Raw genomic sequence first — 15,428 nt, forward strand, 5'->3', positions numbered from 1 at the left:
CTCAGCTGTTCTGAAGCGCGCGAGGAAGGCGGGTTGAGAACGTGGACCGCGCCGGCCGGCCCACTCAGCACGTGTGCTTGGCGTTGAACTTGAAATCATGACGGGCCAGCAGAAATGCCGAGTGGATGGCTTGCTTGTCGACTACGATCCACCAGAGTGGGTCCGCGATCTGGAGAATGTGCCCAAATGTCGTTTGAAGGTATTACCGTCTTTTATGTTATTTGAATGTTTCTTTTTCCGCTGCAACCGTGACATGTTTGAGTGGTTAACCATGGGTTAAGTAAAGAAAGTCCTTCCATGTAGGCCAAGCGTGCGTGTGTAAGGATTCTGCCGACAGAGCTAGGCTAGACTCAGACGTTGATAATCGCTGCGTGGAGTCCATAGGCCCCGCACACATCCCGCTAAATTAACCAATTTAAAACGTCAGGACATTCTTCTAGTCTTAAAAACTTGGAATATTTGGCTTGTAGTTGGTACAGAGGCTGTGTATGTTTCTACATTTTAAATGGGGGCACCCAGAGCTGGTACAACTTAGGGGGAAACAGACTTCATGGGGGGAGGTATTAGTTACCATGGTCACGGCACTGATGAGGGAAACAGATAATTTCGAGATGGACCAAGGTTGCATCCGCCATGATTTCCTCACTCACATCCCTTGAAAATATTACTATAGACTCTGGTCAACTTCAGACTCAGATGAAGTTTTACCTACATGTATTGTTGGATTTTTGTTTTCTGTGTATGTTTTTGTTTTCCTTTTGGTAAACTCGTAAGCTGGAAGACTTTTTTAAGGGAAATAATGTCCAAGGTTGATGCAGACCGGTCTGGATCCTGTTTCCAATGCACCCAACTGATGCAAGAAAGTAGAAAGAAGCTTGTCTAAACTTCTGTATCAATAGCCACAGCGTATACATGTACAGTAGAGACCTACCAGCACTTATTAATTAATTGGTGAAGGGTTTGAGCAGATATTTTTGGGTACAAATGTATATTGGATAAAACTGTAAAAATTAATAAAAGCTCCAATGCAGGGTTGACACAAAAATTAGCCTCGGGGTCAGTGCCTTTTCTCTTTTTTTCCTTTTTTTCTTTTTTTAGGGACGGTACTTTTTTCAAAAAGAAATATGTAGGTTCTGCAGGTTTTTGTAGTTGGGCCAAGTATAGCTAAAAGCATAATTATTTTTTGTTTTGGCCCATTGGATTTTTTTTAATGTCACCTCTAGCATTGTAAATATTGTTCCATGCTTAAACTTAAAAATCGAATCTACATGTAGTTCAAATCTTAATTGTTTCCGAAATCCATCATTTGGTATGCAGCAAAACAGGTGTTACTGTATCTTCCAAAGCCATTTACTAAAAAGTTGACCTTTCATATTCATTTGGTACCAAAAAAATCCTCCCTTTACATGTAGATACCAACTTGAAGATACCAACATCAGAAATTTACTCAACAATGAAAATGACCACACCCATGTAATATTGTGTGCTCGTCACAAGCTTGAGTTGTTCTGATGGTTGTTTGGTTTATTGTGTATCAGATACAGGAGTACAAATATATTATATACATGTGCACTCTATACATGCAGACATTGGGCTAGGTTTAATGGGGTACAATGGTTGATGTCTAGCAGGTGGGGTCATTAGGATCCAGAGGAGGGCAGAGCTACAAGGACATTCTAAAATGGGTACTGATGCTGGGTAGAGTTATGGTGGTCAGGAGTGGACCTGTAAGAGTACAGGATACTACAACCCCGTCAGGCCTCATTCGGAAATTGTGGAATTTCCTGGAAATTGTGGAATTTCCTGTACTTCATGTTTGTTTTATTTATATTTAAATAAAAGGTTTAGCAGATTCAGTAGTTGGGGCCAAGTGTAACTAAAAGCATTACAATTGTTTGTTTTTGACCCAGTGGATTTTGTTTACTCAAATAATGTCACCTATAGCCAGGGTTGTTAAGGAATCGTGATTGAAAAGAAATTTAAGCATCAGGTTTTTTTATTTTAATCTGATTTTTTTATTGATATCGATTTTTAATCGATCTTTGTATGAGTTGTCCAGAAAGCTTTGGTTCTGAAGTTCAATTAAAAAAATGACCAAAGCCCCTCAGGCCTCATGCAGAATTTGTAGATTTTACCGTGCTTCGTTTTTTTTTTCTTTCTTTTTTTCTTTTACAACATGTAATTACACATCAGCCTTGATTCAAAACGATAACAATAGAATCATTTCCATGTTGTAAAAAGACACTTTCTTCTTATGTAGCTCGTGCACCCGGACACCCCTATACAGAGATGGTACGTGCCAGGTGTTCCAGATGATTTTGAGTTGTATATCAAAAGGGATGATATGACTGGATCACAGTTGTCTGGGAACAAGGTTGGTGCACTTTCACTCACTTAAGCAAATATTTGCAGTTCCATGGCTTTTTTTTTCCCTTATAATTTTTGTTTTTCACATTTAATTGGATAAATCAGTGATATTCCCTCAGATGTTGGTCTCAAACTTCGGAAGTTTCCTTTGGGAAAGGATGCCTGTTAAGAAAATAAGTGAAAGTTTCTGACTGCTGAATCACACACCATTAAAAATCTGTCACTTCATGGTTCTTATTTACCGGTACATAGTTACAGGCAGAGGCAATATGAGTAAAGTGCCTTGCTCAAGACCACAAGTACTACAAACCTGTTGTTAACGTGAATACAGAGGTGACGAGAATGCCTCAGGTTTTAAACCAACTGTACAATGCTTCTTCAACCTCTCCTGTACTGATCTCCAGGTGTACTGTCTTCAATTGTTTTCTTATTTGTATTCCCCAAGGTGCGTAAGTTGGAGTTTATTCTGGCAGACGCTGTCTCCAAGGGTTGTTCCACCATCATCAGCTGCGGTGGGATCCAGTCAAACCACAGTCGAGCCACCTGCATCTCTGCCCGGCAACTCGGCCTCAAGACGCACCTGCTCCTGAAGAACACAGAGCTCGTGAGTGTCAGCTGCATTTGTCCCTGTCATGTAAAGTCATCAGTGTCATTGTCGTCATCATTGTCATTGCCCACATTGACACGACGCACGCTGTCATGTCTAACTGTGTGTTGCCATTGTCGTCGTTGCCCGCACCATCTGCATCTTGAGAATCACTCTTATCACGGTGTGCGTCATCTCCAGCATTGCCACGGTAACCACCGTTTTAACATCTTTTCTCAGTCCTTGCTTGCCCATAATAATGATGATCATTTCCTTTATTGGGTACCGTTTCCAGTTGGTACTATGGTTGTCCAACCATTGAGAATCTGGTTTGGTCTTTTTATCCTTTCCCTTAGGATCCAGAGAAGGTACCATATCAAGGGAACGTCTTACTGGACCGTCTTGTCGGCGCTCAGATCCACCTTGTCCCAATTGATGCCACTTACGGCAAAGAGATCCAGGAACGAGCCGATATTCTCATGAAGAAGCTCAGGTAAGTTGAACCAGGTAGGATACCTCAAATGACTGACTGCGTGAATGATCCACATTTATAACTTGAATTAATTTTGTTTTGGACCCGTCTCATACAGGGATGAGAAAGGCGAGAAGCCATATTTTGTACCTTGCGGAGGCTCCAATTCCCTGGGGCTGTTTGGCTACGTCCAGTCATTCCAAGAACTATTAAAACAGGTAGAGTACATTTTTGTATCCTTCAGAAGCACCTTGGGAAACGTTCCTCTTCAGAATACAATGGAGCAAGGTGCAGTGGGCTTGCAAATCTTTAGAGCCTTGATGTACAGCTTGCACAATTAACCAGACGCTGCTGGGGAGCCCGGTTTCAGGCACATAGGCCTTATTCACAAAATCAGGGAGCTCGAAACTGGACAAAGAGCTAGGCCTTATAACAAAAGACTGTACTCGGAACAAAAGACCAAGCTGCTGGGAATTGCTAAGATTTTTCAGTTGTCAGTAGCAGAGGAAATCCGTCATTGTTTTGAAAGATCACCACTGTTTATGGCATTCGGCGCGAGTGGATTACCACCGGGGACAAAAGTGTTCCAGCATTCCAGGGATGAGCGATACAATAGCGCTGCACGCTAATCTGGCCACCAACTGAAAAGACGCCAGTAGTGCACTGTGTCAGTTTCGGGAACAAAAGAAAGTTACATAACACTGCACAATCTGGCATTTCATAGTTGGATTACCCCGCTTTAATTCTCTGAATGCCCCCTTTCGTCAGGAAGCCCCAGAGAAGTTCACCGATATAGCAGTGGCTGTCGGCAGTGGTGGAACCATCGCAGGACTGAGCATGTCTAATTACCTGGCCAAATCTAACTTGAAGTAAGATCTCGAAACTTTTGTCAGAGCCGTGTTTTCTGAGAGCTGTGAATGGCCATCGATTGACCAGAAAATTAAGTTTTTTTATCCAAAAATTGACCAGTTTATCAGCTCTGTTGAATATTTTCAGTGTCTGTCTCTTTATCTATTCAAAACCACTACCATTGTCATGATTAAAAGTCACAATTTTGGCAGAAATTACATCGTTTGAAGACTCTTTTTTGTCTCTTCAGTAGCTCAAAAACAGGCCACTCGAAGACAACAGAAATTGCTGGGTTCTCTCTGAAACTCATACCAAATTACAGAAACGGACATCCCGACATCAGCTAACACTTGTTAATTTGGGTGTTGATTCCTTCTCCTGATCTGGTCAGAATCCATGGCATGGCTGTCGGAGACAATGCCAAGTTTTTCCACTCAGAGTGCAACCGAATTTTGGCCGGCGTAGGGTGGGGCAAGCGACATCCCACGGTGCAGTCGGAGGACCTCTGCGAGATACACAACGGCTCGGTGGGGCGGGGCTATGCGCTGTCCACCCCCGAGGAGCTCGGTAAGGTGGAGTCTGGCCTGCATTTGTGTCGTCCATCAATTCCATATTGTGACTTGCTTAACCATATGCTGCCGGGGAACCCAGTTTTGGGTACCTCAAGGTAATACACAAAGCCGGGCTGCCTAAAATCGGACAAAAGAGCTTAGCCTTGTAACAAAAGACTGTCCTCAGAACAAAGACTGAGCTGCTGGGAATTGCTAACATTTTTTCAATTGTCAATAGCGGAGGAAGTCGATCATTGTTTTGAAAGATTATACCACTGTTTGTTGCATTCAGTACAAGTAGATTACCACTGGGGACAAAAGCGCTCCAGTAATGAGCAATACAATACCGCTGCATGCTAATCTGGCCCGTATTGAAAAGACACCAGCAGGGCACTGTGCCAGTTTCGGGAACAAAAGGAAATTACATAACACCGCACAATCTGAGCTCTTTTTACAAGGCGACAGGCCCAGCTGAAATACTCAGGCGTCACTAGATGTTGTCTGTCAGATTAGAGTAGAAACCAGACAGTCATTCGTGTGGGTGTAAACGTCCAGTAAATGGAGCTATGATTTTTGAAGAATTTTGAAAATGGAAAATCTTGAAAATCACCCGGTTTTACGTCATGCAACTTCAAATAACACCCGGCAGCAAGTGGTTCATACGCATGCATGCTTGAAGTTGAAAACCATGCGACTGTGGCGTAGGTTGATAAAGATGTCTAGTTGACCGTTTCCACAAGAATGAATTGCCCTTGGCAGGTCCCATGTCCAAGATAACTGTGTTAGTTATGTCTGTATGTTATTCATGTGAAGTTACTGATTTTGCTGAATAATGTAATTATTAAGGTTTTGGTGATGCAAGAAAGAGGAAATGTATAGATACTGTGCACCCTTCTTTCCAAGTTTATTGTTTGATACTTGTGTGCATAGCCACAGAAGAAACCTTCACCTTGAAAAAATTATGAATTCAAAAAATTGAATTGGGGACTGAGAACCTGTATAAAAGGTTCTGCATGCGTACCCTTTTCTTGCAGAATTCATCTTTGACGTTGCCGCGGCAACCGGCATCATCCTTGACCCGGTGTATACTGGGAAGGCAGCGTTTTACCTGATCAAGATGATGAAGGAGAGACCGGAGGCCTTCCGCGGGAAGAAAATTCTCTTCATTCACACAGGTACACGTGGACATCCCATCAGTCTGTCATCAGCATGTCCTAACCCCTCCCCACCCAACTTGTTGTGTCAGGACCAGAAACCCCAAGCTCTCGTGTTTGTTTCAGAGAGGTTCGCCATGTCACACTTCACTTCCTTGAGGCAAATGGTGCATTGAAGAAGTTGTTGAATACAAACTACAATTGGAGAAGTGTTGGAATATGTGAATACTAGTATTGAAGAATGAAAGATACTCAAGTAGTACCGCAGTGCAGGATTACTCAAGTAGAATTGGAGCACAGGTACTATATCATTGGAGTCAAAGTGCTACTTGAGTATTCATGGTAGTAAGGAGTGCAAGTACTATTTCTGGGTAGTATTGGAGTGTATTTTGTGAGTAGTATTGATCACGAGTAATTAGTGTACATGTAAGAGAACTTGTACTGTTTGAGTAGTATAAAGTACTACTTAAATACTATTGGAGCTTGTGTGCTACTTGAGCATTTTTTGGAGTTTTGTTGGAGTGGCCTTGGAGGACGGGTACTACAATATGATTTTCTTTCTTTTTTTTTCTCCTTTCTGAAGGAGGCATCTTCAGTGTGTTTGAGGGGAGACTGGAGAGTCTTATACAGAAGAGGCGCACAGTTAACATGGTTGACAGCTGGGCCAACGTGGATGACCCCCCAGAATTGTAGCTTCCATCTGGAGCTCCTTAACCTCCGTCTCACTGCTAAATCCCTTCCTTTTCTTGAGTTGCTAAGGACAGACGTTGGTTTTCAGTGGTGTCCAGCTCTTGACAGGGGCTTTGATGCCGCATTTTTAGGCTTCCATTCACCAACTCGGTCGGTGTGTGAGATGACGCTTGAATCAACGCTCCTGTTTATCAGTCGGACTGATTTGGTGTCATTTGTTACACTTGTCCGACTTGTATTCCGTGTCTTGTGGTGTTTGGGAAATAAACCAGATTGAGAATTCAAACCACGAGGCTCCTACTTTGTCGGTGTACTTCAAATTAAAGTTACCCCAGAACCTGGACGTGTATGAGCCAGCACACGATGTTCGAGTCAACGTATGGCTGCACTGATAGGACAGACTACTGCGCGCGCGCGTTGCTGTTCCTGAACAAACTTGTACTGGGCATGCACCCTTGGAATACCAAAGTGACTGACTGTGATAAAATTTGGGCCAGATTAGTTAAAAGGGTGCACAAATGTTGAAACATTTTTTTTTTTTACACATGTACTAGTTTATTTACACGTTCACATGGCTGGCACAATCTATCGACAAAAAGCAAGACAGGGGTCAAAATTATAACTAACACAAAAAGGCTGCAAGGACGAAACGAAAAGATTTAAATATTTTACAGGCTCAAAAGAAAGCAGACAATGACCAACACACCGAAACTCTTTGAGTGCTCGGGACCTTAGCCCCAGAGGATTTAGATGGCAACGTGCCTCTTCCTCAAGCTGATCCATTTCCGGAAGCCATTCTGACACAGAATGCGCAAGGAGAAAGTGCCCATTTCTGGCCTGAATGTGCGAATGTTCAGAGTGGAGTGTTCTGAAGATGGCGAAAATTGAAAATTCCCGAGATGTACGACTCTTACGTCTACATCAACTTTCCTGTGAATTGTCCCCCCCAAGAAAAAACCCTGAAAGGTTTCAGCCGAGCTGTATAAGGGTCAGTGGATGTACTTGTCCATAAACTTCTTGTGGAATTCCGACCGAAGTGTGTCGTTGATGAACGGTTTTTCCTTCTTGTCGTCCTCACCTCTGGCACAGTTCTTGAAGACTACGTCATCATCCCACCTACACCGGCAATGACAAAAATAAGAGTCAAATCTGTTTGAGGAGCGTCACGACAAAGAATATATTCTGTAGACATTGTCCGCTCATAATGGAAGGACCATGAAGGTCGTCAAATATATTCTGGCGAGCTCTTCACTTCTAGGCACCAAATTCAGAGAGACCCTACCTGAAAATATACTGCTAAACCGTAACTTTACCAGCAACTCTCGGTTTCAAATCACCGTGATTTTACTTTGCAACTTTTTTCAGGAGCAGACCCAGTGCAGGGGTGTGGTCTGGGGTCCAAATCCAGCCGCTGGCCATAGGTTGTGGCCTTGGGCAAGTTACTTTACTCCAACTGGTCTCTCTTTGCCTAGGAATATGCATGGGTACCAGTATCTATCTGGGGAGCAACCTGCCATAGACTGGCAACCCATCCCCAATATTCTGCATTGTTTCATGCCAAGGAAACCACAGATGAGCACCAGCCCAACAAGCCAAATTGGCATGGGCGACACTGACCTTCGGGAGACTTTGAAGTCGCTCTTGTTGGAATTTCCCATCAGGGGATTGCCGCTCAAGATGTTCTCAGTTCGGATCTTCTCCTCTTCAATTTTCCTTTCTTGTTCCTGCAAGTTGAAACACCGGTAGCAAGCAAAAAGCTCTTGAAAATTTCGGACACAAACGCAAACTGATTTAAGTCCAGCAAAACTGGTAAAAACAGCCCTCACTTGATCAATCACCTGCACAAGATGTATCCATCGAGAACAGGAGTGGGTGTGTTCCCACAGCAACGACCGTCCTTTGGGTGGGAACTTGCTGGGGCTGCGTGGGCGCACGAGTTCATTCATGGTGTGAGATGCACTGACCACGACATGAGTGTCCAGACTTCACAAATTTGCTGGGCTTGTGCACAAGACCAGTTGAAAAACTTCCCATCAGCTTGACTTTTCTTTGCTGGTCAGGATTTACTTCAACGATAGAGCTATATTAAATAACTTGAGCGCTGACTTATCATTCTCCATGCCGAGAAAATTTGACGCCGTCCTGGGCACCGACATTTTGAATCCATGTGTATGCTTTTAGAATATTTGAAATCAGATGGAATGAATTTCGAATTATGTACTCTTAACCCCTTCACAACGCGATTCTTTTGACCGTGACTGCTGGACTGTGGTACGCCCAGTAGGCAGAGCCCTATCCAGCAGCAGGCCCACATTGAAACTGCAGGTGCATGATGAATGGAATGTATGTGTGGTATGCACTAATCCTCCCACTGAGCCGTGGCGTTTGCCATCTCTCGGCACAAAAGGGTTAATGCAACGTGCATCAGGGACCGTTAAAATATTTAAAAAGTCACGACAACATTATCTGCAGTGCATATGCGCATGCGGTGGCGCTGTTCACGCTGAGCAAATTGAAACACTCGTTTACTGATTGTGTGTTAATTTTTGCAATCAGACGCAGATATGCAAATAGCCATATAAAAGCCATACAAAATGGACGTTTACAAACATGGATGCAGGCAGGCATCACTTTGTACATGAGTCAGCACTCTAGTTTTATATATAGCTCTATGACTTCAACTCTGGGGTGGATACAGCACTATCAAACTATCCGACCCAAAATATTTCCAACCACTTTTGCCAGCAGCCTAAAGGCACTCCACAGTCTTTGTAAGACTTTCTCAGCTCTATTTCCACAATTAGTCCTGCAGGCAGGGCTGTAGTCAAGTCCCTCGAGAGTCCTGAAAGACGATCACAAGTTCACTTAAGTCGATCCATCTCAAGCCAAGTCACCAGCTACGCAAGTGAACCTGGACAGACGCATCGCCTCTGTCATTGTTCATCCTGCTACTTGTGACTGGTCTGGTGACTAGACCTGTGACAGGACTTGAGGAAGGAGCCTGGCCTCAAATATATCCTCCCCCTATTCTCTTTTCAAGGAATCCTAGCATTATTGTTTCAAGACCTCGGCCATCTTTCCCCTTTCCGTGATAAATTCTCCGAAACTCCAGCAATCTCGTCCCCGGCAACTGACCCCCCCTCCTCTGGACTTGCCTTTCTGGCCTGCTCCAGGGCCCGTTCCTTCTTGATCTTGTTGAGTTCTGCCAGGAGATCAGCAGTGTCATCGTCACTGTCTGAGTCGTCACTCTAAAAACGATAAACCCCAAAGAAGTGAGCTCCGATACGACACAAGTATGTCTCTTAAATTATGTTGCCGAGGACAATAACGTATTATTAGAGTGTAAATCTCCTTAACAAAACGAAATTCCTGCAACAGTCACTTCGTCTAAAACAGGAAATCTTAGTTTCAGTGTACAAAAAAGCTATGTGCACTTTAACCCTCCTATGCTGAAGTCACTCTTTGGGTCATTTGGTAAGGACTGCACAAAAGACCCTGGGTCATTTTGTGCTGACAACCTACTGTGTACACACTGAACCTGTGCATGTTTGAGTTCCATACAGAAACTACATGCTCACCAGTGACTGTGGGCATTTGGGCACATTTGTGCTGTAAAACCATAGGAGGGTTAATGAGTATATTAGGATCATCTGGAACTAGACGGTGCTATTATAGTCGTACATCACATAAATGGATAGAAACCTCTCTGCAATATATAGATATGACGCCTTTGGAGATCTTTAACCATACTGCTTTCAAAACCATGTGGTCAATTGAAAAATCTCTAACATATATTGTAGAAAAGCTCATCTGCGGTTGTTCCACATCTGAGGTTATCATCTGAAATGTCACGGTCAAACAGCGGGAGCATTAAATTAATTCTTTCTGGCCTCCCTAGAGTTCTGGGCAGATGAAGGCCACACTCACGTCCTCGTCGTCATCTTTGTCGATCGGGTCGTCGGCGTCCAAGTTGGCTGCCGGAATCTGTTCGATGCGAGGTCTCTTGGCACTGCTGCTGGTACTGCTGTTGCTGGACGATTCTGTGTGGGGGAAGGGGCATATTAAACTCGTATCAAGTCGGCGTTCTGCTGCGAAATGAAGATCCGAAGGCAAATTCTCTCATTTGGAAGTACCTGTGAGTTCGGACGGGGAAACAGCGTGCCAACCTTGTCAACTTGCGCAGGCCTGAGAAAACACGGGTTTGCGTGATGGAAATCATGAAACCTTTTGTGAGGACCGAGTCTGGATCGCACATGGTTGCCCCCGCTTTGAAAAACAGTTTTGGAGGCATACTGGGGTTAGAGGTTTTGTTGCAAAATGCGCAGGAACAGTGAAGGCAATCACAATCAAAGATGCAGTGCTGTAGTCGGGTCCATCGTAAGTCCTCCCGTAAGTCCCTTCCCAAATCCAGTCCCCAGTCCTTTCACGAGACCAGTCAAAAGTAACAGGGTGGACAATGAGAAACGAGTGCTTCTGCCACAGTTCATTTGAATGGCTTGTGAGTTGGCTTAAGACTTAATGACTTGGGATAGACTTGTGACAAACTTGACTACAAAACTGCAAAAATGTGGTTTGTGGTTTTTCACAGCTTTTTTTTTCCCCCAAGCCCCTCCTGGGTACCAGATCATCCACTTTTTTTTTTCCCAAGCCCCTCCTGGGTACCAGATCATCCACTTTTGTTTTTCCCCAAGCCCCTCCTGGGTACCAGATCATCCACTTTTTTTTCCCCAAGCCCCTCCTGGGTACCAGATCATCCACTTTTGTTTTTCCCCAAGCCCCTCCTGGGTACCAGATCATCCACTTTTGTTTTTCCCCAAGCCCCTCCTGGGTACCAGATCATCCACTTTTGTTCTTCCCCAAGCCCCTCCTGGGTACCAGATCATCCACTTTTTTTCCCCAAGCCCCTCCTGGGTACCAGATCATCCATTTTTTTCCCCAAGCCCCTCCTGGGTACCAGATCATCCACTTTTTTTCCCCAAGCCCCTCCTGGGTACCAGATCATCCACTTTTTTTTCCCAAGCCCCTCCTGGGTACCAGATCATCCACTTTTGTTTTTCCCCAAGCCCCTCCTGGGTACCAGATCATCCACTTTTTTTTTCCCAAGCCCCTCCTGGGTACCAGATCATCCACTTTTTTTTTCCCAAGCCCCTCCTGGGTACCAGATCATCCACTTTTTTTTTTCCCCAAGCCCCTCCTGGGTACCAGATCATCCACTTTTTTTTCCCCAAGCCCCTCCTGGGTACCAGATCATCCACTTTTTTTCCCCAAGCCCCTCCTGGGTACCAGATCATCCACTTTTGTTTTTCCCCAAGCCCCTCCAGGGTACCAGATCATCCATTTTTTTTCCCCAAGCCCCTCCTGGGTACCAGATCATCCACTTTTTTTTCCCCAAGCCCCTCCTGGGTACCAGATCATCCACTTTTTTTTTTCCTCAAGTCCTTCCTGGGCACCAGATCATCCACTTACCCCTGTTGGCCCGATCCCCTCGCTTCTCTCGGGCCACGGCCCGCTCCCTCTCCTCCAGGTCCTTGCGCAGGTCACGGCGGCTGACTTCCTCCGCCGTGTCCTGACCGCTTTGCCTGCGGAGAACAACCGGCCGGAAATCATTTGGTTTTTCTGCCGACCAAAACAAGGCTGGAGTGCATGGTGATTCCAAAAAAGTATTTGAAAAGCATGATGTGAAAAGATATTCACAGGAAAAAAAGGCAAAACTTGAAAAACAGGCGGACAATATTATTCACAAATTAAAAACAATCAGCGAAATCTGTAATGAAAATTAACATGCTAACACTAAAAGTGTTCACTTGAAGAAGAGCTCTGGTAAGGAACTTGGGTATTTTTAACACCCCCCCCCGAAATGTGAGCTGTGATTTCAGCAGATGCAAAATCCACCACATACTGGTTGATGTTACCAGGGTAAGTCCAGAAAATTAGGGGTCCATTTTTTGTGTGTCCCTGTCACATCTGACATATGATTTTGTAAGTTCAGAACACATTTTCTAATTTCCAAGAGTGATGAATTAATGCAAGTTACCTGCCAAACAAATAGTAATAGTTTGAAATCAATTCCGTTGATATTTCCATGTCAAATAACAAAGGTCAGATGTAACAGGGACACAAAAATATCAAACATTTAGACCCCTAATTTCTGGAATAACCCACCTCTGAAACTTACAACACGCTGTGGGTAATAAATATGATAAGCCAAGTAGGCAGGCTACAAGTTAACCTCAATTCATAATAACCTTAGACAGTCTTCCTATTCATCAACATGCAACTTGACCGTGTACAAATGTACCAAGCGCCAAGTCCATATAAGGAAATTCTTTTGGACAATTTGCACAAGAAATATACCATGAAATGGACAGGGGTGTTCGGGAAATGAAAGTAAAATTCTAAAACAAAATCACTGGAAATCCATCATACACTGACTTCTTTTGACTCTCTGACTAAAAAAGTACGCAGCTCGGGCATCAGTCACATTCATACTTCTGAGCCGGTCTCAAACGCACATTTAAGACCAGCCAAGCAAATGTCTATTCCCTTATTCAATGTTTTGCAAGGAACCTGACGCAGTACGGTATTCAAACAAACTGACAAACAAACTGACAGATGCTTCTAACAAAACTGAAACATCAACACCCAGTTTCCAACGATGGTAGCTAGTTCAAACATACATTGCAATGTAACTATTGACCCTAGAATCCCTGGGGACGTATGGGCTTAGATACCACCTCAGTCCTTCAAAATTCTCCTACTGCCTCCATAGAGAAATTGGATCCAGCCTCAATCCTCCAAAATCCTCCATTGTTTCTTGAGTGTGTTCCTTGGAGGGAGTGACCACTGCCTCAATCGCTTAAAATTCTCTGGCAAGTCCTGCCGTTATTTTAAGGCAGTGCAAATGGTATCCTGAAGCAGAGTGGGCGATTTTACAAGTCATCTCGGCATGGGTGTATGCATGAAGGAGCATGAACAGCAAAGGTCAAACCCAAGACCTCGACTCAACGCGACCTTCGCAATCGGCCACACATTTCTTGCTTTTAGCCTCGGTCCTTCCGAAGTCCTCTGAAACCACTCAGAGGATTTTGAGGAGCAAAGGTTGGGGTCAAACTGCAGAGAATCTGTGATGGCCACCCCTAATGAGCCTGACCGTACGACAAAAACATCAGGAAGGCACACAGATGCTGCACAACATTACCTGTACTTCAGTTTGGTGTGCGCCGGCAGATCTCGGCTGGAATACTGCTTTGACATAGCACTCAAGTCACCGCCCTCACCCTTGCCTCGACCTCCCCTGGCGGGGTCAAAGGTCGGTCTTGCCGCTGTCGTCATCTCTGGTGATGCTGTGTTTTACAATATTTTGGTTGAAAAGCTTTGCTGAACTTTTTTTTTAAGATGTTCAGGCAGTGATGTCTTCTTGTAGTCTGGTGCAATTTAATTATGTATTTTCAGATGGATAAATGCAAGATGACTCGAGAAGTTTGGAGGTCCCCTTGTGTGCGATCAAAACCTGTGGAAATAACAAGAGACCTCATTGGTTAAAGTTTCCCTGAAAAAGGAGCACATCCTTCTTGGAGTCTGTAAAAAAAAGCCCTTTTCAGAATAAATTGAAACTCCAAACAATGCACAGAATTCAAAATTCAGGACTGCAAAATCTTTATTGTTTTTGAAGAAACCTTCGAATAAATATGTGGTAGATTAGTGACCACTTTTCATTTGTGGCCATTTGTAGGCCTATTCATTAATAATGGCAAGCAATAACCGGATTTGAACTTTTGGTTTTATTTTGCTGTAATACCAAAATTTGAAATCTCAAATCTGTACATCAAACAAGCCACTGATGTATGCCATAAACAAGGTCTACCCATTGGAAATCAATGTCTATCAATTAAAAATGAAGCTTGAAAAGGGTTAATGAGGCTAATATTGTTTCATATTTTTACTACTTTTTTAACACAGGCCTAGGCTTATTTGCAATCATACCAGAATGAACGCATCATTGATTGTATTTGTTATGATGTACCACTTAGATGTTTAATGTCTACAATCAACATTTTCAAATTCCACCCCTATTTTCATTAAAAAATTACTTGCTAAAATGCAGCATCTTTTCAACATTTAATGCAAAACTGACGTGCAATGCTTTATTGACAGATTGAACAGGTGAGAGTTAGACAATAGCCTAGGCTATGTAGAGAAAAAAGTGGCACTTGAATGCAAGATTCTTTCAAGCTGCACAGAGCAACAGGCAACCAAAACAATTAAATACCAAATACAACTAGGCCGGACTAGTATGACTAGGACTGCTCTAGCCCCACTACTGCGGGGCTAGAGCCCGTCCTAGCCCCACTAGTGGGGCTAGTATGACTGCTCCAACAACACAACAGCGGTCATAATCCTGACCGGATATTGTCAGCCAGGCCTGAGGCCAGTTTGCGCAAGTTTAATGTCAGACAATTTAAATGCACACGAATCAAGTAATGATACCTTCAATCGTTACTCCAATACTACGTATTTAGTGATTGAATATATGAAACAAAAACTGCTCTACTTCTCAAGAAATCAAAGAAAAGCTACCTGAACCTCACCATTTCAAAAATTCCGTAACGGAGGTCGCCATCTTGCGAATTATGATTCAACCCCGAGTTCAAAGGTTAATTAAGTGTGATTTCGCTCGCTGGTGCCCTGAAAGTTTAGAGATAGTATCCCATGGATGCTTTTATTGAGACCAGTGAAATTGATCAACAAATTCCCCGTAC

General features: G+C 43.7%; 2 protein-coding genes across 2 annotated transcripts; one reads left to right on the forward strand and one right to left on the reverse strand.

Moving 5' to 3' along the window:
- On the forward strand, positions 1 to 6,827 carry LOC110981012 (uncharacterized). Its single transcript, XM_022238146.2, has 9 exons — positions 1 to 199; positions 2,261 to 2,374; positions 2,813 to 2,971; positions 3,310 to 3,446; positions 3,544 to 3,643; positions 4,194 to 4,294; positions 4,666 to 4,841; positions 5,860 to 6,000; positions 6,563 to 6,827. Exons 1-9 carry the CDS (start codon positions 98 to 100, stop codon positions 6,670 to 6,672), a joined length of 1,140 nt encoding a protein of 379 aa, XP_022093838.2. The 5' UTR covers positions 1 to 97; the 3' UTR covers positions 6,673 to 6,827.
- Positions 6,828 to 7,198: 371 nt separating this feature from the next.
- Positions 7,199 to 15,410, reverse strand: cwc15 (CWC15 spliceosome associated protein homolog). Its single transcript, XM_087145505.1, has 8 exons — positions 15,258 to 15,410; positions 14,110 to 14,179; positions 13,868 to 14,064; positions 12,136 to 12,248; positions 10,597 to 10,709; positions 9,825 to 9,917; positions 8,287 to 8,393; positions 7,199 to 7,785 (listed from the first exon to the last, which is right to left on the reverse strand). The coding sequence occupies exons 3-8, from the start codon at positions 13,999 to 14,001 to the stop codon at positions 7,659 to 7,661; spliced, it is 687 nt and encodes a 228-aa protein (XP_087001631.1). The 5' UTR covers positions 14,002 to 14,064; positions 14,110 to 14,179; positions 15,258 to 15,410; the 3' UTR covers positions 7,199 to 7,658.
- Between the last annotated feature and the right edge of the window lie 18 nt (positions 15,411 to 15,428).

Source organism: Acanthaster planci, linkage group LG14 (assembly GCF_054643075.1).
Source record: "Acanthaster planci isolate LZ-2023a linkage group LG14, COTS_SCS, whole genome shotgun sequence".
In the NCBI taxonomy this organism is placed as follows: domain Eukaryota; kingdom Metazoa; phylum Echinodermata; class Asteroidea; order Valvatida; family Acanthasteridae; genus Acanthaster; species Acanthaster planci.